The sequence below is a fragment of the Aspergillus eucalypticola genome, assembly GCF_003184535.1.
Source record: "Aspergillus eucalypticola CBS 122712 chromosome Unknown BO83scaffold_24, whole genome shotgun sequence".
Classification (NCBI taxonomy): Eukaryota; Fungi; Ascomycota; class Eurotiomycetes; order Eurotiales; family Aspergillaceae; genus Aspergillus; species Aspergillus eucalypticola.
Window position 1 is genome coordinate 315,910 of NW_020290298.1, and position 24,433 is coordinate 340,342.

A 24,433-nucleotide genomic window follows, 5' to 3' on the forward strand; every position below is an offset into this window, starting at 1 on the left:
CAAGCAGCGCCAAGTATACTACTAGAGGCAAGCACGTCCAGGTGTACTGTAATCGGAAAGAACCGATACACCGTTTTGAGCGGAATCGCTGGCTACACTCACCCCGTTACGTCTCAAGAATTCCGAGACGTAATGGTTCTGTGTCTCATTCTTAATGTCTCTTTGAAAGAAAAGGCAGTCCCACTTGTAGCTGTATATGGGGGTCTTTCAGCCATATACTGCCACGCTTGTTGTCATCACTTTAAGCTGGTGGCTGCGAAAGAGCGGGCTGGACACAGCGGAGGCCCAACAACAATCTGGCTCGATATACCAGCACAATTACCAGAGTATATACCATCTCTCGTGTACCCAATGCCCCACACAGCCTAAGATCGTACTTTCTCTCTGTCCTGCTAGGTGATTGACGATAAGACCTCCATCTCCTCAGGGGAGCGAGCCCAATGACCCAGAGGCCCGTTCGACTTGCACTATAGATGCTGAAGGAGCCATTATCAACCGAGTACAAAGAAATTGTGAGAAATGGGCTTGAATCGGGTTCTGGCCTCTTCTTCTTTCACCTGATACTTGAAGTAAGCTTTTCAGGTTCCGTTCCATTGTCAAACTCAGCTGCACTGTTCAAGATACACTACCATGTATCATCTCCATTAGAAGCCTTGTTTTTCTTTCCGTAAACAATCGCCACGTGAAGGAATCGGTCTCCAGTGCCCTCCGCAAATGCATTTTTAGCCGTCTACGCTGTATTCAATGTCAGCCATTTCCATTCAGGAGCCCTTGAGGCACCCTGCTTAGGTGGTCCTGTGTACACTTCCAATTGACGGTTAGGTGGTCAGCGTGTCTAATGTCTCGTTAGCCGTAGGCTTTAGCCATGTCAGTTAGATTATAACATAGCACTATTTGCGCGGTATTTATAAATAAATGTATGAGGAGCGTCAACGTAAGTCATCTAAGCAAAGAAGTCACATTTCTCTGTGAAAGATTGCTTCATATACAATTCCGGTCGGTCGCCCATCGTATGTCTAGCAGATACAAATAATGATTTGCTGGACAATGCGTTAACACTAGAGTCCCGTTTCAATGGAGGAATGACTTGTAGATAGTTAGGTGGTTTGGAAGTTACTCTTGTTGTAGCTGCTAAATCCGAGTAAACCAGGGAAAACCATGACCGATAGAGCATCATAGATGTTTGATGACCATATGTTGGAGGTTGCAAAGAGAGAGAGAAGAAGGAGAAGAAGAAGGGGAAAAGGTGCCTCATATACCCCAGCGCCACTGAAGCGAGTGCATCAACTAGTCCAATCAACGATGAATAACATTCCATCCTCATTCATCTCCCAGCTTCGCTTACAAGCCATCTATCCATCCAATCAAACCATTCCCATTGAATTCCGTTCCCACATAAGTTCAAGGCATATTCACCCCATCCCCCGTCCTCCACTCCACAAAGATCATTATACAGACATATGAATAGACACGACACATTCCCCAAACTTGCCACATCGCTTAGCAGCATAAGAATGACACGCTCAGCTGAAAAGTCACGCATCCCGGCTTCCCACGAGTCAGTTGTTCCCGCGCAAACTCTCCGAGTCATGTCATGTCAAGCCACGTCAAACCCACAAAAAATCATGAAGAGATATGAAACCTAATGCAATGCGCAGATTGATCGACAGACAGACGTGACATTATCATTCGGACTTCGGCACCGGAGCCCGAGCCCTGATTCTGTGCATCATGGTTCGTACCGGTCAACTAAAACTAACCGATGGGGGTTGGTTGGATGGATGGAACCATCCGGGAGCTGAACGTGGCTCGAGCGAGCGAGCGAGCCGGTTAGCGTACCATTGATTATCTACTCTCTCTAACTGACTATCAAGGTATCTAGACACTAGACAGATACTTAGTTAGTAAAAATTAAGTAAGTCAAGTTGAGGCACATCAAATTCTAAGCGACGTGCCCGTGCCCGCGTCAGGGATCCACCTGTATATCCTTCATTTGAATTTATCCTGTCTACGTACCCTGGAACTTGGATCTGGATGCACGGGTACGTAGTCTAAAATGAAATGCCGAAGAACTAAACTATCTATCTATCTATCTAGTGTGTACTTGCTTCCCGCGCCAATATAGGGTTCATATAATGTAGATTGTGTTTAATATACTATGTGTATTGTTTGGGCGATCTTAATCTATACTTTCGTACAATTCAATATATTTAAATTATGTTGGGGTCGGGGATAGGGGTTCAGGGTCATTACTTGATTATATCTGCCTAAGGTCATATTGAAATCTCAGGAGGGAGAGAGGTGTGTGTATATGAAAAGATATACGAGCAGACAGCAGCAGGCAACTACAATCCCATTGACAATGTTTGGTACGTAGATCGCAACCGAGATGAAGTGGATCGGGGAACGAGTCAGATCTCATCGCAGGTTTTCCCGTATCCAGATCTGACCCAAATCTTGGGCCGATCAGCTGGGTTGGTTGGTTTCCCGTGGATGAAGGCGGTAGGTGCCGCAGATGGATTGCCGATGGAAGAATCGTGGAAGATTCGGTGATGATTGACGTGACGGGTACTTATGCAATTGTTTCAGCGTGATGATCTCGAGTCAGTTTACTGTTCGTCTATTTTGTACGTACGCGGGAGGAAATGAAAGATGGATAGATAGAGATGGTAGGTATGTTCAACATTTTTGAATGGGCCCACTCCGGGAAGACCACTGCTGTTTGTTTCCTTCTTATAGTACAGAAATTAAAACACCAGAGTAATATAGTAGCAGAAAAGTAGCATCCAGTGCGAATAAACAAAAACCAAATTCAAATCAAAGTAGCCGCCTGACCCAGATCCCTAAACCCTTAATCCCGCTAACCGAACGCCGTCATAGCCGATTTGACCCAAACCGGTAGTTAAACAGATGAATATGAAACACTAGTTCCAACAAGTTGACAAACAAAATTAAGCATTAGGACTTTTGAATGGTGGACTTTCTCCGCCCTCTCAGCATGAACCCCATGAAACTCTTGGGAGTTGTTGGGAGCGGTTCGGTTGTCGTGCTCTCGAGCTTGGGTTGCTTGCTGCGCCGAAAACTCTTCTTCCGCCGCGCCGTCTTGGCAACTTCTGTCTCGGCGGTCTCCCGTGGTTCCAGACTGTGCACGCTCTCCACTTCCGATCGCAGGCTGCTGGCTGAGTATACGCTCGATGCGGTTGAGCTCTTCATGATCGAATTACGCAATGGTGGCCGCTGTGAGATATTGCCGGGGACGCTCGACACGCTGTATGATGAACCCGAGCGGTGTCGGTTGAATGTAGGCGAGGAGTAGTATGGTGCTGGACTGGATGTGCGCGAGGGTGGCTGGCTCATGTCCGAGCTGGCGATCGAGTGGGACACAGAGGTGGACCGAGCGTGGTACTCATCGCTAGGATATGCAGGGGTTCGTCTGGTGCTCGGGAACAGAGAGTAACCACCACCAGCACCACCGACACTTTGCATAGATGGCGGACGGCGGAGGAGACCCGCTTTGGGACCGCGATTCGATGCACTGTCGGCGGACGTCTGCGGTCGATTCCACGTCATAGCACGCGAGCGCATGGTCATCGGCTGGGCAGTTTCAGGAACGTCCGCAAGAGCTCGGGGCATTGTGAAGGGGTCCGTATCGGCCCGCTTGGGGGCTTGTTTCGCATATTTGTTGTGCAGCTGCAAGCTGCCGCGCTTGATGTGGCCCAGGTAGTCGGGCCGTTTGTCGCTCAATAAAGGCTGTGATTTGGTTCCTTGGTTCAAGGAATAGAGTCCTTGGCCAGGTGGGAAGCGATGGGGAACGTCTGCAGAAACTGCAGAAATTGCCGACATGGGTTCAGGTTCTTCGACTACTGATCCGTCGGTAACGGGACTGATTAGGATTAGATTAGGTCTGGCGCTGGGTTCCACAAATTTGACCTGCTCTGCTACGAGCACGTCCGTCTCTTCATCCGACTCGCTGAGGGCCGGAGACGGAGATCGTGACTGTTGCGACAGGAGAGACGCCGGAGGTTGGTAGACTGTTGGTTGAAGGAAGATGGGAGATTGCAAAGGAGAGGTAGCACTAGGGGAGGGCAGCTCAATGATCACGTCGTCATCGTCGTCAAAAATGTACGAATCTGGTACAAATGTCGTTCCACTGCTTCGTTTCACCGTATCCATGGATACGGGTCGACTTTGTTTTCCGGATGGATAGGCTGACAGAAGGCGGGCGAATGACGACTTGTCGACTGGCGACTCTGGGGAATTCACATTGGAAAGCTCATCTGCACTGGTATCCGAGTCGAAGGGACCGGCAGTCTTGATAGGCGAAAAGGCATGGTCATGGGCCCCATATTCTGATTCTGACGCCTCCTCTTCTTCCGATTCGTAGCGCCGGGGAAGCAATTGTTCATTGAGATAGTCCAAATCCAGAGGTGCCGTAGTAGAATACATGTTGGCTAGTGGAGGAGAGATGGATCTAGAACGGGAAGGAAGGATGAGGAGGATCTTAAGAAATAAAAAGAAAAAGGAAGGATGATAAAAAAGAAATTATTAAGAAAAAAAAAGGGGACCCTCTGTGCGCCCCCGAGGTCGATAATGAAAGATTATATGGACGGGGATATGGGTGAGGTGAGAGAGGTGAGAGGGATGGTAGCAATGCAGTTAGTGTTGTCAAGGGTCACCCATGCAACAACAACAGCAACGAGGAAAGGAGGAGTGAAAGGAACGTGAGATGACGAGAGATGGAGAGAGAGATGAAGCGTCACAGAAATAGATGTTGAAAAAAATCCGCCAGGGGAAGCCAGTAAGAGCCGACAGGAGGCAAACGGATATCAAATATACCGAACAGGGACCAGACAGGGTATATTGACCACACGGGATGGCATGCTCGAAACGGAGTGGATCCGACCCTGGAGGTTTGTCTTGAACGAAGCCACCGAAATGCCATTCGATCACACAACCTCCGGAGTGGACGGACCATGAGCAGATCCACCGTGACGAAGGATACTAAGATAACAACAAACTAACTAACTAAAAGGGAGGAAAAATAGTTAGGGAATTTGCAGGGAATGGGAAGAAGCAACTGTGCATGACACGTGCGCCACCACCAAACTTAGGCGCTTTACACTTCCTGGACTTACTCCTGTGCCTCGCCTATCTCGAATATACGTGTTGGTGACCCCTAAGAATCCAGGACGAGCCGCGTTAAAGCTACACGGGAATGAGGGGAGGGCGTGCTTACGTCCTCTCTCCATCCTTACCTGACTCTCCTGCAGCAGCGAAAAGGTGGTCCGTTGCCTCAGGATGCTCGGGATCAGGGACGTGGACAACCCTTGCATGCGCGGTTCTTGACTAAAACCCTGGCCAGGAGCAGCAATGATAGTCGGGGCGCGGTCATAAGTAGCTATCTTACTGTGTACGGAGTACGGAGAAGACGGAGAAGGTTAAACTAAACAGAAAAACAAAAAAACAGGAACAAAAAAAAGCTATCCAAGAAATTCGGGACTCGTTTGCCGGGGAGGAAAAGGTCTGGAGAGGAGTCAAGCGCCACGGGACCCGATATTGGATGGATGGGGAAAAGGGCAAACGAATTAGACGTGTCCACGGGCGCAGTCGGGAGGTCAAAGGTCAGTGCTTAAACTTTTCTCTGCCAGTTTAAACTAAACTCTTCATCTCCAAATGCAAATGGAATGGGCGTGGCGTGCAGATGGCGGCCACATCTAGATTGCTTTTACTCCCGCCAAGAATCCAGCAATCCGTAGTCAATTGGGGCCATGTGGATGCAATTCTTCATCATGCCTGTATTTTCCCCCTGTCCTTTCTAACCCTTAAGATCCTTTGTATTATTATCTTAAGCCATCGTTTTCTTGCTTGCTTTGTGATACACGCTGTTACTTTCTCGGAGTTAGTTAACTAGCATCTTAATCACAGCTTTAGTCGGGGCAGAGCAAAGTGGTCGAGCGTTGTTGGGGATCCACTGCAGAATTCGCAGGCAGCGGAGGATCCCCTTTTTAGCGGTGGTTGCTAATTATTGGGAAAGTCCCCCAGAGAAATGACACGGCGCATTGATCCCATCTTTTTGATAGACCTAGTCTAAAGTAGGATGGATTCACTATCTCCAGTCTATTCCTCAACCTTGATCTCGATCCCAGTCATCATCCCAATTTTCCATCAATTGCGGTACTACACCAACACCCAACAACACCCGTTATCAGCAACCATCAACATAAGCGTCATCATCTCAATCTGATACATTTCCTGCCCCTGGTTCCTGGCATTGGATGAACTCCGGGAACCGTTTCCCAACTCCCAAGCAACGCCGCTGCTCCAGCCCAGTGGAGCATGTCTAATTCAAACACACCAGACCCCTCGAGCAATGGGAGAAAAAAAAATCAAAAAGAGGAAGAAAAAAAAAAAAAAGGGAACTATCTTCCCGTCCGGTGTTCGTAAATTTTCTTTTTTTCTTTTTTCTTTTTCTTCCGTTTACATGCGTTCCCACCCCCTTTCTTCCTCTTCCCACTCATGCCCACTTTTCAGTGGGTGGTCCGGTTCATGCCGTGATGGGGTTATCCAATTGCCCGACCGTCAAATGGGAGAATTTTCGCTTTTTCTTTGGTACACACACTCTCTCTCTTTCGCATGGACTGCTAGATACCCGCAGCAATAGACGCGGACCTCCCTGCAGACGGGATGCATCCAAGGGAGGTTCTGCATCCACTTACGGAGTCGAGATGCTGGTGGTGGTAGTATAACAAGCAAGTGAGATCACCGGGTAACACAACAAATTAAACAGATCTCCAGGACTACAACATATAGTAAGGGGAAGACCCCCCCAACAATTGAGTAAATAAACAAAAGTAATCATACATACACTACACAGTACTACTTAACTAGGTACAGAGTAGAAGAAGAAAAATAAGGCAATAGATTGAGGAAAATCCATCAATCAATCCAATCCAATCCATCAGTGCACACCGTCGATGATCCCCGCCGAGGCGGTTGGAAAATCATCGGGCGTCATCGGTAGATTAACGACACCCCGAAATAGATATGATTGTCAGATCATCACCGCGGTTAGTCTCCGTCTATACACGTACTTTCACTCTAAATTAATTGTTCTCTTAGTGGGAGACGGGAGCAGAGCAGAGTGTGAGAAAAAGTCAACGGCCGAACCTCCTCCGGACTTATGCAGGAACGCAGCTAACGGTGGTTGCAGTGTGAAACAGCCGAGCGGCATGAGAGGGGGCGGCCAAGGGGGATGGGCTGCCAAACTGCTAACTGCTAACTGTTAAGCTAATTGCTCACTGCATGAGCGGATACGGATTTCGGCACTGTGGGTGACTCCGTTCTTGACAAAGGATTATCTGTCCTTCCTGAATTGTGTACAATATGTGTGGTGTGTACGGAGTAGATTATAGGGAGCTAGCTAGCTAGCTAGCTCGCTCTCTCCATCATCGCCAACGGGCGCATGTGGCTGGGATGCAATGCACAGTTACAGATAAGACATACATACTTACCAGAACTTCATGCCGGGCATCGACGGAGCAAGGACATCACGGAAGTCCCCTTATCGACTCGACTACTACTAGATACTTACTCCATGAGGTGAAGTATAGTATATTTTTAGCACCTCTTAACTTATACTATTGTTCCTCCTTACTTCGTCTCAAGTGGTCTTCTCGCTGATTTACTTTGTCCCAGCCAAGCGACCACAGCGCAAACAAACTCACCAGAATGTCCATTGTCGCTGCTGGTCTTAGCGCAAGATTGAGTTGATAATCATCACTGCCACCGAGGCCAATGCTCATTTGACCTTCCAACCCCATGATATATCTCCAGACTTTTCCAACCCGCCTGTCAGTGCACATCACCAGACGTATCATCTGCACGACCCCCCAACCACCCAGACACGATGATTTGACTCGAGTCTGACGTGGACGTGAAGTTTATGGCTGCCACCACTCACTCTGCTTTCTATGAAGATTTATTTTAGGGACGCGATATCACGCCCCTGAATGATATGCTATACTCATTGGGTTCGGGCTGCTGCTTTAAACTCTAGGAAACCGGTTTCCAGTCATCATGTATACATTCGTCACATCGCATGGACAATTCCTACTGCATAACCAGCTGAGCAACCGCAGCAACATCCTGCTCCGTATCGCGCGAACCCATTCGAATAAAGTTACGTCGACGGACCTGGTTCATGAAACACCCACCCACACACACACCCACAGTTCAAGCCTCAAACAAGGTTACCGGCAAAGATGCCCTATCCTAACAAGTTCTCACAAAAAGCCCGGCTCCTCATACTCAATATATTGATTTTCTATGTGCAGATAAGAAACACCTCTGTTGTGGTACAACATTCAGTGATCGCAAACCCCCGGGTGTCTCAATAACCAATTAGCGCTATAATGGGCGTTTCAGGTTAGCTATATATGGATGGGCGCGCGCCAACGCTCGATGATGAAACTTCGGACAATAACCTTCTTGCATGGTGTGTCCACTACGATTTTCTTCCTAGTAGGTAGACTAGGTTTGTGTGACAGTTGCAATAAAAGTGGATGGGGTAAATTGGAGGGTGGCTGCACTTGTTGGGGAGGGGGCGGATTATCCTGTCTGTGTGATGTGATGAGTCGGGTTACTTTGCTTACATACCTCTTAGGCTAGGCAGAAGGAGGGGGTGCGGACTGAATATCACTCAGGGGAGAATTACATGTCTTGTCTACTGCGTGAAAGACAAAAAAGTTGCCGGGACAGGGGGGGATGGGGGAGACATACTGTACCGTGCTACTGTCATCTCATCACGTACCACCTACTCAGCACAGTCCCTCCACAGTCCACACTCTAACAAATTTCTACCTATACTACCACAAGACAAAAAAACCCGGAATCCAAAGACAGATAAAGGCACAGTCTCCGGATTACCCACCATGGCACCAAGACAGCCGACATCCCACTCCCCACCAGTGGGGTCATTCCAACGGCGCACTTCACCAATCTAGGTAGTTAGATAATCCTTATTGTACAACTAAATGATACTAAGAAAGACATTTTTAGAAACAGCCACCACCACTCCCATCACCACCGTCACACCCACATAGTAACCTACCTAGCACAAGTACACAAGATAAAAAAGGTAGCAACTATTGAACGCCCCAGTCCATGTCCATCTTAGTGCTACGTTACCCCCCTCCCAGTTCCACTTGAGCTACGTAGCTAAGTTGAACTATCGACTCTAATCCCTGTTTTTTCTCCCTTCTTCTTTCAGAATTTGTCTCGGTAGTGCGGTTTAGCGTTACCGGATTGATGCATGGCCGTTTTATACCACTGCACCAGTTTCCATACATACTAGCAGTCACTGCTATTGGTCTAGTGTACGCAGCAGGTATAGTGGAGTCGGAATAAAACTAAGTTAGGTAAGTGGATTTGCTACTTGGGTAAGGTGGAGGTGAAGGCTTTTTTTTGCGTCGGAGAAGGGGAGGGTGACATACCATACCATGCCAATGTTTTTTGCGTTGGCAAATGGATATGATATGATATGACAGGTGGTGGGTGGGCAAGTGGGTGGGGATGGATTCTTTCTCCTTCTTTTTCGCTTTACCGAGCTAAGGGGAGGGGGTGGTCGTGGGACATGGGGTTGTGAGGAATGGCATGCGTGCGTTGGACGTGTAAGTAGCCTAGCCTACTTGGATATCTTCTCTGTACAAGGGAGGAGGAGGAGGAGGAGGAGGAGGAGGGGATGGAAGGATGGAGGTGTCAAGTGCGGATAAGGAATCAAGGAGGGGTTGAAGGGAGGAGGTACCTACTCCGTAGGTGTCTGGGTCTTGGCACATTCTACGCGGTTGTGACTGACTGACTGACTGACTGATTACCTCCGCAGATAGCATTCTTTGCGTCTGCACTATCTATCGATCCCTGGTTTTGATTGATCGTGTGATGGTTATGCTTATTGTTAAGTTTGAATCAAGGTGGGTAGATCGAGCATGTAGGTTTGTAATGGTATGGAGGGGTAAGGGAGTCATCCTACATACCTAGGATCTCTGATAGTGAGTATAGATGGGTGACCGGTATGGCATTCTGCAGGGTAAAAGTAGGTCACGTCTTGTCTATGGAGGGAATGTTCAATGTGACAGATGTTTCGGGTTAACCGTGGTTGGAATAGTTAATGATGTCAGTGTCTGAGATGGAGTGGGTGGAGGTTCTACTTCCATCCCTTGTGTATGGCTATGAACTCTAGTGGTTTACGCAGGCTGCTAAGCTGCTTCAGATATCATAGAGGAGCTACACGGTGCATGGTTATAATACATCAAATTACCTAATAACCTTGTTTGCTTATTGTAGGATTAGTAAGGTCAAGAACAAAGCAATAATGATATTATCAGCTATTAGCCATATCAACACACCTACTTCTTAACCAAAGCACTAAATATAAACAGCCAATCTATATAGTCAACCCAGCACGAGCGCACACACAAAAAAAAAGACGAGTTCTGACTAGGTCCCACAAATGTCAAAAGTCACGCTGGAAGGGTATGATGGTGTTAGTGCGGTCATTGGCGAACTCTTTACCACCGGGTATCAAGGGCCGAGGCGAACTGTCCTAGGCTGTTGATAACGGCATCATAAGTGTCGATAATGGGTGGAAGGGCTAGTGTCTGGGATCTAAGGTACTTAATATCCCGGTAGTTTTGCGTGATAATGGGCATGATCCAAGTTCGCATGGTCATGAAGGTCTGGAACACAGGGTCAGACCAATTGATTCTGCGGGTTTTCTTTTCAGAGCTCTCGCGGAGCTGGGTAATTTTCACTTGAGCTTGAGGAGGATTGATAGTGGACATGAACCAGCGGCGGAAACCTGTCAAGTTCGAGACGCTAGACTCAGATTGCTTGGGCGGACGGGTGCAGTCTTCAGGATCTTTCTTGATATCGGCAACCTTCTTTCTGACTGCCCTTCTGATCAGTTCCGAGTCGTAGTGTTGGAGAAGCAGGACCATTGCAATGTAACTGTTCTTCCATTCAGCGAGGGCTATCTGGATGGGGAAGTAAGCCAGAAAACTCATCGGGGGTCTGGTGATATCGAAGAACGATGCGGGTCTAATTTTCCAGTAGTAAATGAGATCATCAAATAGTCCGTCTCGAGGAGGACAAGATGAACTATTTCCCTCGCAGGAAGGGTCGGATGAATTATGTGAGATTTATTTGCCTCACATAATTCTCACATTCAACAGATCCCTGTACGCCCTCCAGCGTAATGGCTCGAGGGTAGTGGCACGTAAGGAACTTCTGGCATGAATAATCTGCATATTCCAACATCGGATTCGAAGAGCAGCCATTGCGTCCAATATGAGCCTCCAAGAACAACGGATCAATATCCAGGGTCGAGCCCAGAATTTCCACGATACCACGTGATATATTCTCGACCAGTACAATTCGGCGATACAGCGAACATAGCCCTGCAATATTTGTTTTCTTCAGAGACAAGGTCGCGCAACAAGCACTGATGGTCAATCTTGCGATAAACAGGTGGACCGTTCGGATGGGTGAAGTCTAGCATTCCCAGTCGACTAGTTGTTGGTCTGACTGAGGAGTGTTGAGGAACTCACAAAGCGAGTTCAGTGATGATGGGTTCTGTTCGTTTTGGTTGACCACGTGGGATCTGTAAGAATGCATGCTTATAACCTTGCTGATGATGATGCTGGAACAACTGTTATTAATTGATTTGTGAAGATGGCAGGAGGTAGCGTGGTATACTTCCTGATGTGGAGGTCTGTATGCTCTTACCAGACAGATTTGGAGATAGGGGAGTAGTATTTATGCGTTTAGCATGCAACAGCACTCATTGAAAAATGTGTGTATATTTGCGCACGTTCTAACTTTGTTTTGAAGATCTGGTATTCTTCCTTGTCCTCTGGCAGCGACTTCACGGCATCCTCCTAGATGACAACATTTAGTTAGTTGACTAGCAATATCGTGTCATCTTCAATTCATTCATATTAGCACCAGATTTCTATCTAACTTTCGACAAATGTGCAAGGTCCCATTCAATGAAAATGACTCATGACTACACTCATGCTCCTTTATAGGGAAAAGCATGTGTTGGATTAGATTGAAATAACCGGAGCGGATGATATCAATGAATATACTACAACTAAGCGGAAGCTACGAATCGCTACACTTTTGTCAACATCAGTTCAGTAGACAGGTTGTATCATTAGCTATACCCGTACATCTCCATTATATAAACATAGGAAACATCGCCATTATTCCATTCAGATCCCTGACCCCTGCATTTGCATTGTGATATAGGGAAACCCTTCAGGAAAAAACCTATACCGAGGTCATCCTGAACATTGCATCCCTCCATCGTCCGGCGACTCTGCGAGGGAACTTGATCGGGACGATCCCAGGCGCGACGTCGGAAGTCGCGCTTCTCGGTGATAGGTTGGTCGTTTACAGACCGAGAGCCTGGAGCTAGATTGCCAAGTCGAGTCAGATGGGATTTCATAAACCGGCACTATGTTATGGAAGGGATACTCACGAGCGAGTCAACAGCGTTCAGGATCTCTCCAATGAGACCGGTGCTCTCGGGGGGGTAGTAGGATCTCTTGCTGGAGCTGCCGCAGTCGGCAGACTCGAGGTTCTTGGCAGAGTCAATCAGGTTCTGGACGGCCTGGTACTTGGGAGAGCTGGTGTCGGTGGCCTTTGCGAGACGCTGCTCGTAGCCGGAGAGCTCAGAGCTGACATCGCTGCAGCTCAGGGTGCCGGAAGCGGAGGGGATAGCCAGAGCCGAGGATGCGAAGAGGGAGAGGAGGGAAACAGAGATGACGGAGAAACGCATGGTGTCGGTTGTAGTGGTAAAGATTAGTTATTAAAACTAAAGTGAAAGTGTTGTTTGTTTGTAGAGGACTGGAGAGATGATGTAGTTGTGATGCTGGATGGAATACAGACAAAAGGGCAGGAATCGAGGGCCCTTTTATGCTGTTCCCAGAGCCCATGGCATCAGGGCCTGGATACTTCGGATCACTGAGCTCCTCTCATCCGAACGTGAAGATCCTCGATGGAGCGCAATAACGAGGTCAGTGCTCTGCTCTACTCACGTTGATCCTCAACAGAATCATCACCAAAGCCGTATCGGACTCTGGCATCAATGCAGCAATGGACCCATACGGCTCAGCATCGCTGGCCATTGTGAAAAAGAAAATAGCAACTAGGCAGGCTAAACCCCAAACTACTGCGTCTAGATCTCATAGTCCAAGCCATTGGCATCGTTTATTGGGCGATCCCACACGGACCAAGTAAGTAGGTAGACCAGCTCGTGGTAGCAAGACAGCGTACTCTTCAAAGAGTGGAGATATTAGGCAAATGAGAAAGGACACTGTCGCTTTAGCTGCATGAACCATTGGATCTGCGCAGGTTCCACGGCTCCAGCCGACTGCAAGATCGAGGGATTCACAGGAGCAATGGACCCGAGAAGTCGAGGTGGCAGTGATAAGCTTCAGCCCATTGGAGCCACTCCCGGGTCGGGCTTAGAGCTTAGATTATGGCGCCTATACATAGTAGCCATAGTCACTTACCAACAGTATTTGCCCTTCGGTCCCAGACCAGATTAACAATTGACCGGTAAGTGATCATTAATCACCTATAACTGAGTTTAGATATTTCCGCTCAGCAGATTGCTCTAGAAGGTTGAGAACCATATGCATATTGTACCTGATTGTCAGCAGGAAGCTGAGAGGGAGGTGGAGAAAGGCCATCGAGAGCCGTGATAGTTGAGTTGACATGACGATCTCGGCTCGGAGTAACTTGAGGGTCGATCCTGCCTCTCCAGCAACTCCGATCTCCTAGCGAACATCACGATCCTGCGCCTGTCATGCTGTCATACCCATAAGCGACCTCAATTGTTCGGCCATTCCACCGAATCCCAAAAAGAGGGAGCCCGTTGACCGCCGGTTGCCCTCGGGAATACTGTTGACAAATGTGATTAATCGATGAGCAAATGGCACATCAACCCAACCTCCCGCAGTCTTACCATATAGTCAATTGAAGTATTGCCGCCCGCCCAGCCGTTTCTCGTTTTTTTGGCCGTTTAACAGGCCGTCCGATGGCTTTCAATAGCCAGCCGTTTGTGTTGCCCAAATTCTCCTTCCTCATCCTCTATTTCGCAATCCTTCCTTGACTCTCCTTCGTTCTTGACGCCCCAAGGCCAGTCGTGCACCCATACCCAACAAGTGTGGTAAACAGAACCATGCGTTTTGATTATTAGTAATCAATTATGTACAGGTAAAGATCAATTAAACAAAGACACATAACCATGATTACATTTACGTTGACCTTATCGTCTATAATGCTCCACTAGAAATCGTGTCGGAAAGGTCAACATCCAGCAGCGCACAAACGGCTGCCCGAAGAAGTAGAAAAACATCTAGAATACAGCCTGGAAACAGCCAGTGCAGGATCTCTTGCCTGACATATCCCCAGGGAGAACTTCACCCACTCCAATACGCCCTCGCTGGGATTAGCTTGGCGCCTCCTCTGCAAAGCAGCGGTGCCACATGCATAAGCTGGTCGCAAAGCAAGGCGACCAGGGTCGTCAGGGTCATTCATTAAATAAATATAAAGTTTTGGGGTGCCGGGTGTGAAACATCAAGGGTGGAATCCAAGGGCATTGTGTGGTTGGTAATCCGTCGCTAAGCCGTGGGTTTGCCAACATAGGCAGAGGCGTAAGAATAAAGATGAGTGGGTTTGAGACACCATTCGCAAGGGCAGGTTGCGAGCGAGCAAAGCACCGAGAGATGCGCTACCGCGCTTCCCTGAATAGATGAGATGAGATCCCATGACTTAAGCCTTGCGGGAGCGGGTAGCCGGGCCATTGGCACGACCGGTCGACACAGCAGCTCCATTGGACTTGTTGTTGCCCTTGGCGTCAGCGTGCGGCGCAGAGACCTCAAACTTGGCCATGTCGATAACAGCCTGCTTGCCAGTGTTGCGGCGGGGACGGCCGGCCTTGGCAGCCTTCTTGTAGGTGGCGACGTAGAAGGAAATGAAAAGGAAGAGGTAAGAGCTGATGACAGCCATGCCGGAGAAGGCGGCAAACTCCTCGCCGGCGCACTTGCCCATGTTGGGAACCCAGGGGAAGTAAGTAGAGGAGAAGTAGGTGTAGGAAGCGAAGTAGATGAAGCCTGCAATCTGGTTAGTAGAAGCGAGGACGGGGCTGGAAATGGTTACTAACCGAGATCGATGACGAACTGAATGATCTGGAGACGGGTGATCCACTCCTTCCACCAGATACGGATACCACGGGCACTCTGGAAGTAGTACCAGTACATGACGACGTGCACCAGAAGGTTGATATCAATGACAACCCATTGAACCGCAGTCAAGCCAATGAGCTGGGTATAGCAGAGAAGTGCGGTAGCGCCGTGGTGGTAGGTATGAAGGAAGGTAAGAGGCTTCTTCTTGAGGAACAGGAAGACGGTGTCGATAAGTTCGAGGTACTTGGTCAAGTAGTTGAGCTATTCGCGATGTCGTTAGCATACCGGATCCGATGGGAGCAATCCTTGTCCAGCGCCGTGAGTACTTACATAGTACAGAACAATAAGAGGCCGAGTCCATCCACCGTCGTGATCACAGATAGCATAGAAGATACCATGTCTCCAGACAGTAGGGAGAAGCTGCTCAATGAAGAGAGCCAAGAGAGTGCCGCTGATCAGGGTGAGGTAAAGGTTGTGGATCATGAAGAGAGTGTTGAGCTTGAACGCAGGTCTGTTCTTCATGAACTCACGGCCACCAAAGATGATGACATAGTAGGCAACGAGCGCCACGGCGGTTTCCTTGAAAGTAGACATGGGCGTCACGCCTTCTTCGAAGTGAAATTCGCTGGCGGGATAGCCCACCACCAGCTCGAAGGCCTTGTCGAAGATAGGCCATAGGTGAATGCCAAACGGCCGGTCAATTGACGGCAAAGGCAAACTTTGCAAGACATCCATGGTGAACGGAAATCTCAAGGTATCAAGACGAAGCAATGTATGCGACAGTGCAGTCGAAGAGAAACAACTCCGAAAGAATGACAGCGGAACGCTCCCTTTTTCGCTTTCTCAACTGGTCGCAGGAATGCGGACCGAAACAGCCGAATGAACTGGGGGGGAAGAAGGGAAAAGAAGAAGAAAAGCAGACGAGAATGAGGATAAAAAGGAAGGAAAGAAGCGAAGCAAGCGAGATTGAGGGGGATACTGAGGAAGGAGAAGAGGAGGGAAGAAGTAAAAGAAGCAGAAGGAAAGGTGGAGAGGGTGGAATAAGAGCTGGCCTGCCTTGCAATGGAAGGAGGATCAATCCGCGTGTCTTTTTTTTGGGCTTCCCGGCGCGCCCGCAGGGTCCGAATGCGGACTAGTGCAGCCTCGGCCAGCGGTTGAAAAGGGGCATTTTGCTCTAGGGCCCGGCGATCATGTGCCTTCCGGCCTCCGGGTCTCCCAGGCACTGAAATTTGTGTCCGCCACTACAGTCCTTGGCTTAATTGCTTTCAGCGTAATTGTCTGTTAATCTTATCCTCAAGCTGAACATTTACTGCATGTTGATGGAGTTGCCAGGCACGTTGAGACGGGTGTGCCCCAGATGTGCCGTTTCAAATTAGATTGGGATGTATCAATCTGGCCACTAATAGTCGGCAGTTCACTGGTTCCGTCAAACATGTTCGACCTTCTGGGGAAATCACAGACCACCTCACACTTTCCCGTTCACATGCTTGGTCTACCTCTCGCTTAGATACATACTGTACATTCTTCATCAGCCTCAATACAGATATAAGTAGTTAATCAATCTGGGCAGAAAGCGTAATTACGTGCTAGGATAGCCTATTGCCAACACATTGAATTGTTTCGTCTCAATTTTGGAACTTGAACGGGCGCAAGCTTTAATGGTAAATTGAAACCGCTAACCAGGGTCCCCAGGGCACTTGCCGCAACAACCTGAAACCCGATCGATCCAGATTTCCAATGTGTGCAATGCGCAGGTTCTTAGATCTCTACAACGATATCTAAATTCGAGGTAAAACATGTCTGGCGCATTCCATTGGTTTTCGAGAAGCCCTGTCAACAAACCGTGATGTTGTACTACTCCGAACTCCGAGTCAAACCCAATATATATAACGGAGACGGCTGGTTCTATCAGTACTATATAGGAGCATCAGTCCTTGCTAGTAGCAGCATCAAGTTTAGTAAATTACATTGGGGAAAAGGATTGATTCAAAATTGAGGCTTGGAGGAGATATAAGGATCGCCACATGGGGGTGTAAACTCAAAAGATCGCAGTTGGAGTCCCGGGACGCGGACCACCAGGAGAACCTTCATCTCAGGCTCAAGTCCCTGAATCTGATACAGTGACCTTGTTTGATGACCTGTTTGGTGGTGATTATTAGTCATGTTTGTCTAAGTCACTCCGAGGCATGGACTGGCCAACCAATCAGAACCAACAATCAGGGCACATCGACATCCGCCAATCATCAACGGCATATAAAAATCCGGATGGGGGAAGAGACCTGAGGCAGCGAATGACAGCATGCCTATTTCTGCCTGAGGTATCAGCGGACTCGGGCGCGAACGGGAAAGCCGCAAGCCGCAAAAGAGAAGCGGGCGATTATCAATGACGGGCTGACCTGACTGCGGCCTGAGGCAGCAACAACCTCACACCACCCGCAAAATCCTAGCGTAGCCGGCAGAACCTCTGACTTCGAACTTCGTCAACACCTCGCCCGTCCTGATCTCCCCTCACCCACGTCCATTTGTCCACCTCCACAACCCACCCTCCTCTCGTCATGTCGCCCATCTCCGTCTTCCGCGTCGCGACCCGCGCCGTCCGCCCTTCCGGCTTCATCAGAGCTGCTCAATTGCCCCGTCCCCGGGTCCAGGCCCCCGTTGCTCTGGCTATCGCCCGTCCCAGCTTCAGCACCTCCGCTAAGCGCTTCGGCGGTCACCACGAGGACGAGACATACGAGGAGTTCTCTGCCAGGTATGCAATTACCTTCCGTGAAGCCATTGGGTTCCGACGCTCCCTGCGTTGCACGATCCCCGATCCCAGGGCTTCCCACCACCAGCCTCCGAGACAATCCACACATCTTTCCTGATGATACAACACCAACCCGCGAGTTTCACCCATATAACTAACCCCAATATTCTGGTAGATTCGAGAAGGAATTCGACGGTGTTCAGGATGTCTTCGAGCTCCAGGTAAGCTGATCTGCCCATGCCGCATGATTCCAATCCGTCCCTATCAATTCCCTCCCCCATATAATCAGCAAAGCTGCCATTGGCAGATAAAACCGGACCGTCCACACCCCCTTGGCGCCATATCAGACCATTACTGACAAGTTACTGTTCCCCCCCGTCTAGCGTAATCTCAACAACTGCTTCGCCTACGATCTCGTTCCCTCCGTTGAGGTCCTCACCGCTGCTCTGAAGGCTGCTCGTCGCGTCAACGACTACCCCACCGCTGTCCGGATCTTCGAGGGTGCGCTTTCTCCTCCCCCATTCATCACCGTTCCCTCTACATGACAATTGAACTTACGATTTCTCTCTCTTTTCTACAAATAGGTGTCAAGGCCAAGGTCGAGACCCAGGAGCAGTACAAGCAATACCTCGAGGCCCTTGAGGGTCTCCGCCAGGAGCTGGGTGTTGCTCTCCGTGAGGAGCTCTACCCCGAGGAGGCATAAACGGCACGTCCCGACATATATCTCGTCATGTTTCATTTTGCTCCTTCCCCCGTCAATTGTGATAGGAAAGCTGTATACATACTCTAGAGTGCAGTTGGAATCGATTGAAGTCGCTGATCTATTCGGTGGGCCGTCTCTGATTGACGCCATCTGCTCCCGACTTCCTGACTGTCTGGGGGTGGAATGGAGGTGCACGCGTGCTTTTCTATACCAGTGCTACTATAAATTTTGTGAGCATTTATCTGTACTCTGTATTATTGGTGATAGTGCGGAAAATAAGAGGGTGTCATTTTCTTTTCCATTCCATTCAATAACCTCAATCTAGATTCCGGAGGGGTTAAACTGGGTGGGACAGTCCGGAACAGTAACTATGAAGACAATAGCGCTCTGACCAATGTGAGGACAGAAAAGGCGAATCATAACGCTAACCCGTAGGAAACAGCAGCATCTAATCTGATGTATTCAGGAGTCCTTTATTGCGTCGATAGCGTGAAGCAGTATGAGGATCATGAAATATATAGATACAGCCAAGGCCCGCTCCAGCGATCCTCTTCAAGGTAGCATAACACAACGAAGACTATAAATAGTAGGAACAACATGAAAGGAAGAATATAGGAAAAAAGAAACCAAGCCGTCAAACGCCGCCGAAATTCTGATATTGGTTTTTGAATGACTCATGTCATGAAGGTGTATGTTATAGGAGAATGAAATGAGGCCGTGATTGACACTTGCATTGAGGTTTGCGTAGGCAACCTGCAATACTGGACGACACGAGATCTCTATTACCGGGGTGAATCCCCCCCAGATTCCGAGACCGAGATCATAACGCCTATGCGCCAGGGGAACGATACCTGTTCGTTGCACCTGTTGCAGAATCGGTTTCAAGGCCGCGGAGAATGTCTGCGCCGCTTTTATGCACATATCATTCGAATCAAATGCAGCATTATTTTGTGCCAGCACGTCTAGTGGGTTCCGACATGGTGGAAGTAGCTAGGCCGGCAATCCTCCTTAGCCAGCCAAGATTCACCAGCATACATCTTGCCGGGTGTGCAGCCGGAACACTTCGGCGAGTTGGGGCAGTTGTAGTAGGGAATGTGATTGTAACCGATGTCACGGAACCTGATCAAGACAAACTCGTAAGCAAGATAGCCACCGGAAAAAGTCGGGGCATTTTAACGTACCAATGAACCTTGGCTGCGTCCGCGAAGAGACCAACACCAATGGAATGTACAGGAGCATCGCCCCATCTCTCGTAGAAGAAACCACCAGACCGGTCCAGATGGTCAAAGTAAGCAGAATACTGCTCGCCCCGGAAGAACTCCATGTCTCCGATCTCGAAGTTGGACCAGAAATGGCAGGTAGAGTAACCATTTCCTCCTTCAGTGTGCTCCGGGCGGAGTTGGTCATCAGTGAGCCAGTTCATCATGTTGTTGTCCGAAACATAGGAGGGGTTTGCGGCGAGGAACTTCTTGGTCTCGGGCCAAAGAGATGGAATACTCTCCGGAGCGTCGAAAAGGTTGATGGTGAAACCGTATGTGATGTTGTAGTCGGCCATGTAACGGAAAACGTCGTAGTCCACGTCACAGAAGAACTTGACCTTGGGCTCGACACGCCAGTAGTAACGGTATTTGGCAAGAGCGGGGTGCTTGTAGAACAGGCCACTGTTCCAGCGGCACATCTGGTGGTAGGAGACCTTATCACTATACTGGATGTTCTTCTCCTTCAGGATCTGCGCCGACTCCTTGAAGAGATCCCAATTGATCCACTCAGGGACTTCCCAGTGTTCCTTGGGCACCAGCTCTGCAAGGACAAGTTAGACAATGAATGTCAGTCGAGTTGGATTGGTGTCTAATTACCGTAGTAGCATTTCGCCTTGGTTTCCGCCTGTGTGCGCTTCTTGAATTCCTCAGTGAACGGCACATCGTTGAAGAAGATCCAGGGGTAGTTGAACTTGCTGTTCCAGGTGCGCTCGAGATCACGCATGGATGGAATCAGCTCGTTGAGCTCCTCGTTGCGGACGAGAGAGATCAGTGCCGCGCTGGCCCGAGGGGAGTCGGTGCTGTCGGGAGAATAGTCGCCATCTGTCGCACGCCATAAGTGGCCTGTCGGTTCTCCAGTTGCTGTAAAGGCGAGAAAGTGAGTTAGCAGAAGTAATAGAGATGATGCGAAAGAAGACAAGACAATGAAGTTGGGGTAGCGTACGCTCTTTGAGAGGATCTGAAGTTATGCCCTCATACGGCTGTGTTATGTATGGCCCCTTACTAATGACGGGCGTTTTGTTCATCTGGAAAATCAGGAAGAGGATGAGGATGATGCACGAGGCACCGAGCATGCGAATGGGCCTTGCGACAGCCATCTTGCCTGTCAGCGAACCCCGGAGGAAGAGATGGCAGGAGAAGGAGCGACAGGAGAGCTGGCGAGACCAAGAGGGAGACTTGGGAGTCTACTTGAGTTGCTATCGCCGCCGCCGCGACTCTGGATTCTTTGCCGCCTTCCCCCATCGGGCCTAGCGTGACCACATGCCCAAGATGGCAAGTCGTCAGCCATTAGTTGTCTCCGATCTGCCGCCCACGCCGCGTAACCACCTCCTGGCAACCAGCAATAATAATGGAGACTTTGTGTGTTCGATCTATCTAGTGCCCTCTCAGTAGTTCCCGCAATTGTCGCTTGCTCCATGGCCTATCATGGCCGTCACAGCCAATGTGAGCGCGCTGACAGACGAGCTAATTATAGCCGTTGCGAAGTCCGATAGAAAGGCATTGCACTCAAGCCCATAATGTAAAGCAGATCTCATGCTGACGCTCCTGTCCAGGACACTCCACATTTCAGGAATTTAAAACGTCGGACTGAAGACACTTTCAAGTCGCATGCTTATGCGCGCACGGATCAATTCGCCGTCGCCAGCCAACTCGAAGGGCTGCAGGAGAAATTCCAAATCCTTTGTAGGGATGAGTTGGCTGATGCTTTGCGTATCCGACTAACGGAGCTGCAAGAGCACCAAAGCTCATGGTTCCCCGAAATTCTATCTCTACTGCTGCAGCTGGCAGACCGCCCTGCGCAGCGGTCCAGGGTAGATCAAGTGGTAGCAACCAAGCCCAGAGAGGAAGCAAAAGCACTTGTCTGGGATGAATTGGACGCCGCTGGATCAGCATATTGTGGCGAGGATATCTGGGAAGATGTAGATTATGGCGCTGATTCCTCTGATGAGGACCTTGCATCAGTGTCCACTGACAGCTACCATACACGCAATCAACCAGAAACGTCTGTCACAACAGAGGAGGACTATATGATCCCTGACGAAGTCTTCACCTCTGGAGAAAATGATGAATTCATTGATTCGATTGCTAAAGCACAATTTTGGAGAGACAAGGAGAGTCCGGTCACTGACATGGCTGGTCCCACTTCTCAAGTTATTACCGAGCTTCAGGTAATAAGGGAGACTATATTCATGTTGCAAGGTCTCCCTACGTCACTGTTTTGGCGATTTGAAGGTAATATCGAAATAAGCCGAAGATTCACCATTGCAGACCTGTCGAATGAGGCATTCTTCTCCTTAATGCGATCACTAAGCTCGACAGGAGCGAAACTGGACGTCCTTAGGCAATTTTGCAACGCACCACAGGAGATTCCATATATGCAAACGTTTCACCGGGGCCTGGAGAGCTGTCTAAGAAAGTTCGACTTGTTTCTATCTAACGTGCAGCACCAGTACCTTGCTCAGGCGTCAATCGTGTCCATTAGTCTTCTGCAGCTCTCTGAAGATGTTTGGCGGAAGTCCAGACTGCCTTTGATGTTATCTGACCTTGTGTCTAGCTTAATGCCTAGCACTTCAAATACTGCTACGCAATGTCTCGACTCACTTTATGATCTCGTGTGCCTGACACAAGCTGCTGGCGACGATGACATATTCGAGACCCTTGCTGAGTTGTTCTTCTCATGCTTCGAAACCTATGCACATCCCATCCGTATGTGGATGGAAAAAGGCCAGTTGGATGACTCTGCAGCTGAATTCTTCATATGCAACAATCAAAACGACAGTGACCTGCGAACGCTATGGCATGACTGGTACGCATTGGATAAGGCATCGATGCTCCCGAGTTCCCCGAAGTTTATCCAACCTTTTGCACACAAGATCTTCATAACTGGCAAAAGCATGGTTTTTCTGCGACATCTGAATACGACCGAGGACGACGAGAGTGCAAGGAAGGTCTCCTTAACGCTGAACGAAGTATTACCGCCAGACTCATACTCTTCTTGCCTCCCGTTCTCCGTCCTACTCGAGTCTTCATTCGGAAGATTAGTCGATGAAAATCATGCCCACACTTCGGCTCTGCTAAGGAAAGAGCTTGGCCAGGAATGTGGCTTATGGACGTCACTCCAAGCACTCGAGTATATCTATCTCGGCAGAGATATGAGCATCTTCGGACCAATCGACAGCAAGATATTCGAGCTCATCGATAGAGGGAAAGGCACTTGGAGCGATCGGTTCCTGCTCACTGAAGTGGCCCAAAGCGCTTTCAGTACCCTGCCATTCATCGATCCTTCTAGGCTTATCGTCCGAACACCCAAAGAAGCACACAGCAATGCAGTCAGCCGCAGCCGCTCGGTCAAGGTGCTGGACGCCATTTCATTCGACTACATCTTGCCTTGGCCTGTAGCCAATATAATCACAAGGGATACTCTTTTGGGCTACCGCCGAATCTCTACATTCCTCATGCAACTCCGCAGAGCCAAACACACGATAGTAAAACAACGACTGCAGCACAATAACCAATCCGATAAGATCCAAGACTCAAGGAACAACACGCTGAGCTACGCTCTCAGACACAACATGCTCTGGTTCCTGAACGTTGTATACAGTCACATGACGGATTTTGTCATCTCTGCAGCGACGCATTCCCTGGGAAAAGACCTTTCTGCTTCTGCAGACGTGGACGCCATGATAGCGGCGCATCGCTCCTTCATGCACTCCCTAGAGGAACAATGCCTCCTATCTACCAACTTGAATGCTCTTCACCAGGCGATCATCACCATCCTAGACCTCTGCGTCAGCTTCGCAGACATCCAAAACTCACGCTATGGTGACCATAACCTCGACCCGACGCGCACCGCTACCAAGAGCGCAAAATCTATGCATCGCAAGAATGCACAGTACTTTGAACCTGACCAGGGTGACCCAAGCGATGATGACTCTGACTCTGACTCTGACTCCGACGCAGACGAAGACAACCTCGCTGCCTCGTTTCACGAAACGCACTACATGCAACGACTCCGAGATATCAAAGACCAGTTCAATCGTCTGTTAGCGTTCATTGTGGCTGGTCTGAGGGGTGTAGGGCGTGTCGATGGCCAACTAAGTTGGGAGATATTGGCCGAGAAGCTCGAGTGGAGGAAGGCAAGCGGTCAGCAGCAGAATCTTGCACTGTAATATCTTCTTGTTAGGGGGATTCTGGGAATTGATTAGGATAGGTTAGGTTTATGATACCCGGAAATTGAAACGTCTTGTGTTAATGATTGCAATGATGGTCAAGGTTGAATAAATAATGTAACAAAGGGTACATTATTTACATTACCATGCCAGATAAGGGTAATATATTCGATATTCCCATTCAAACATGAAGGTTGCCACGTTTTATTTGATCGTAAACTGTAATGCCGAGAGACGGCCATGTAGGGAGCGGATAATATTGAAAAGCCCCCACTGCAGAAGAGCTATGTCCCACGTGATTATTG

At 49.0% G+C, this 24,433-nt stretch overlaps 8 protein-coding genes across 8 annotated transcripts; 3 read left to right on the forward strand and 5 right to left on the reverse strand.

Moving 5' to 3' along the window:
* Window positions 1-2,690: 2,690 nt before the first annotated feature.
* On the reverse strand, window positions 2,691-4,745 carry BO83DRAFT_108102 (uncharacterized protein). The gene has a single exon (XM_025525909.1). The coding sequence runs from the start codon at window positions 4,444-4,446 to the stop codon at window positions 2,959-2,961; it is 1,488 nt and encodes a 495-aa protein (XP_025385096.1). The 5' UTR covers window positions 4,447-4,745; the 3' UTR covers window positions 2,691-2,958.
* Window positions 4,746-5,025: 280 nt separating this feature from the next.
* On the reverse strand, window positions 5,026-6,828 carry BO83DRAFT_410485 (uncharacterized protein; the record flags this gene model as incomplete). Its single annotated transcript, XM_025534219.1, has 5 exons — window positions 6,650-6,828; window positions 6,184-6,340; window positions 5,661-5,722; window positions 5,261-5,341; window positions 5,026-5,137 (listed from the first exon to the last, which is right to left on the reverse strand). The coding sequence occupies exons 1-5, from the start codon at window positions 6,706-6,708 to the stop codon at window positions 5,026-5,028; spliced, it is 471 nt and encodes a 156-aa protein (XP_025385097.1). The 5' UTR covers window positions 6,709-6,828.
* Window positions 6,829-10,565: 3,737 nt separating this feature from the next.
* Window positions 10,566-12,838, reverse strand: BO83DRAFT_439880 (uncharacterized protein; the record flags this gene model as incomplete). The annotated part of the gene is made up of 4 exons (XM_025536210.1): window positions 10,566-11,026; window positions 11,220-11,453; window positions 12,334-12,471; window positions 12,535-12,838. The coding sequence occupies 4 exons, from the start codon at window positions 12,836-12,838 to the stop codon at window positions 10,566-10,568; spliced, it is 1,137 nt and encodes a 378-aa protein (XP_025385098.1).
* Window positions 12,839-14,838: 2,000 nt separating this feature from the next.
* On the reverse strand, window positions 14,839-15,986 carry BO83DRAFT_319746 (elongation of very long chain fatty acids protein; the record flags this gene model as incomplete). Its single annotated transcript, XM_025527789.1, has 3 exons — window positions 14,839-15,179; window positions 15,230-15,512; window positions 15,582-15,986. 3 exons carry the CDS (start codon window positions 15,984-15,986, stop codon window positions 14,839-14,841), a joined length of 1,029 nt encoding a protein of 342 aa, XP_025385099.1.
* A 77-nt stretch (window positions 15,987-16,063) lies between these two features.
* BO83DRAFT_410488 (uncharacterized protein) lies at window positions 16,064-16,818 on the forward strand (the record flags this gene model as incomplete). Its single annotated transcript, XM_025534220.1, has 4 exons — window positions 16,064-16,286; window positions 16,370-16,531; window positions 16,594-16,685; window positions 16,711-16,818. 4 exons carry the CDS (start codon window positions 16,064-16,066, stop codon window positions 16,756-16,758), a joined length of 525 nt encoding a protein of 174 aa, XP_025385100.1. The 3' UTR covers window positions 16,759-16,818.
* Window positions 16,819-17,806: 988 nt separating this feature from the next.
* BO83DRAFT_410489 (cytochrome c oxidase subunit VI) lies at window positions 17,807-19,000 on the forward strand (the record flags this gene model as incomplete). The annotated part of the gene is made up of 4 exons (XM_025534221.1): window positions 17,807-18,000; window positions 18,173-18,218; window positions 18,381-18,498; window positions 18,582-19,000. 4 exons carry the CDS (start codon window positions 17,807-17,809, stop codon window positions 18,698-18,700), a joined length of 477 nt encoding a protein of 158 aa, XP_025385101.1. The 3' UTR covers window positions 18,701-19,000.
* A 256-nt stretch (window positions 19,001-19,256) lies between these two features.
* Window positions 19,257-21,133, reverse strand: BO83DRAFT_108169 (glycosyltransferase family 15 protein). The gene is made up of 4 exons (XM_025525910.1): window positions 20,903-21,133; window positions 20,557-20,820; window positions 19,882-20,500; window positions 19,257-19,819 (listed from the first exon to the last, which is right to left on the reverse strand). The coding sequence occupies exons 1-4, from the start codon at window positions 21,054-21,056 to the stop codon at window positions 19,663-19,665; spliced, it is 1,194 nt and encodes a 397-aa protein (XP_025385102.1). The 5' UTR covers window positions 21,057-21,133; the 3' UTR covers window positions 19,257-19,662.
* A 166-nt stretch (window positions 21,134-21,299) lies between these two features.
* BO83DRAFT_366979 (putative gamma-tubulin complex component GCP5) lies at window positions 21,300-24,189 on the forward strand. The gene is made up of 2 exons (XM_025529743.1): window positions 21,300-21,456; window positions 21,513-24,189. Exons 1-2 carry the CDS (start codon window positions 21,385-21,387, stop codon window positions 24,126-24,128), a joined length of 2,688 nt encoding a protein of 895 aa, XP_025385103.1. The 5' UTR covers window positions 21,300-21,384; the 3' UTR covers window positions 24,129-24,189.
* Window positions 24,190-24,433: the final 244 nt, after the last annotated feature.

Excerpts from the sequence above, each read along its gene's own strand:
- BO83DRAFT_108169 (XM_025525910.1), bottom strand. The coding sequence starts at position 21,056 with ATGGCTGTCGCAAGGCCCATTCGCATGCTCGGTGCCTCGTGCATCATC. Across the intron at positions 20,501-20,556 it reads CAAGGCGAAATGCTACTACG|AGCTGGTGCCCAAGGAACAC; the intron begins GTAATTAGACAC and ends TTGTCCTTGCAG. Across the intron at positions 19,820-19,881 it reads GACGCAGCCAAGGTTCATTG|GTTCCGTGACATCGGTTACA; the intron begins GTACGTTAAAAT and ends TGTCTTGATCAG.
- BO83DRAFT_366979 (XM_025529743.1), top strand. The coding sequence starts at position 21,385 with ATGGCCGTCACAGCCAATGTGAGCGCGCTGACAGACGAGCTAATTATA. Across the intron at positions 21,457-21,512 it reads TTGCGAAGTCCGATAGAAAG|GACACTCCACATTTCAGGAA; the intron begins GCATTGCACTCA and ends GCTCCTGTCCAG.
- BO83DRAFT_108102 (XM_025525909.1), bottom strand. The coding sequence starts at position 4,446 with ATGTATTCTACTACGGCACCTCTGGATTTGGACTATCTCAATGAACAA.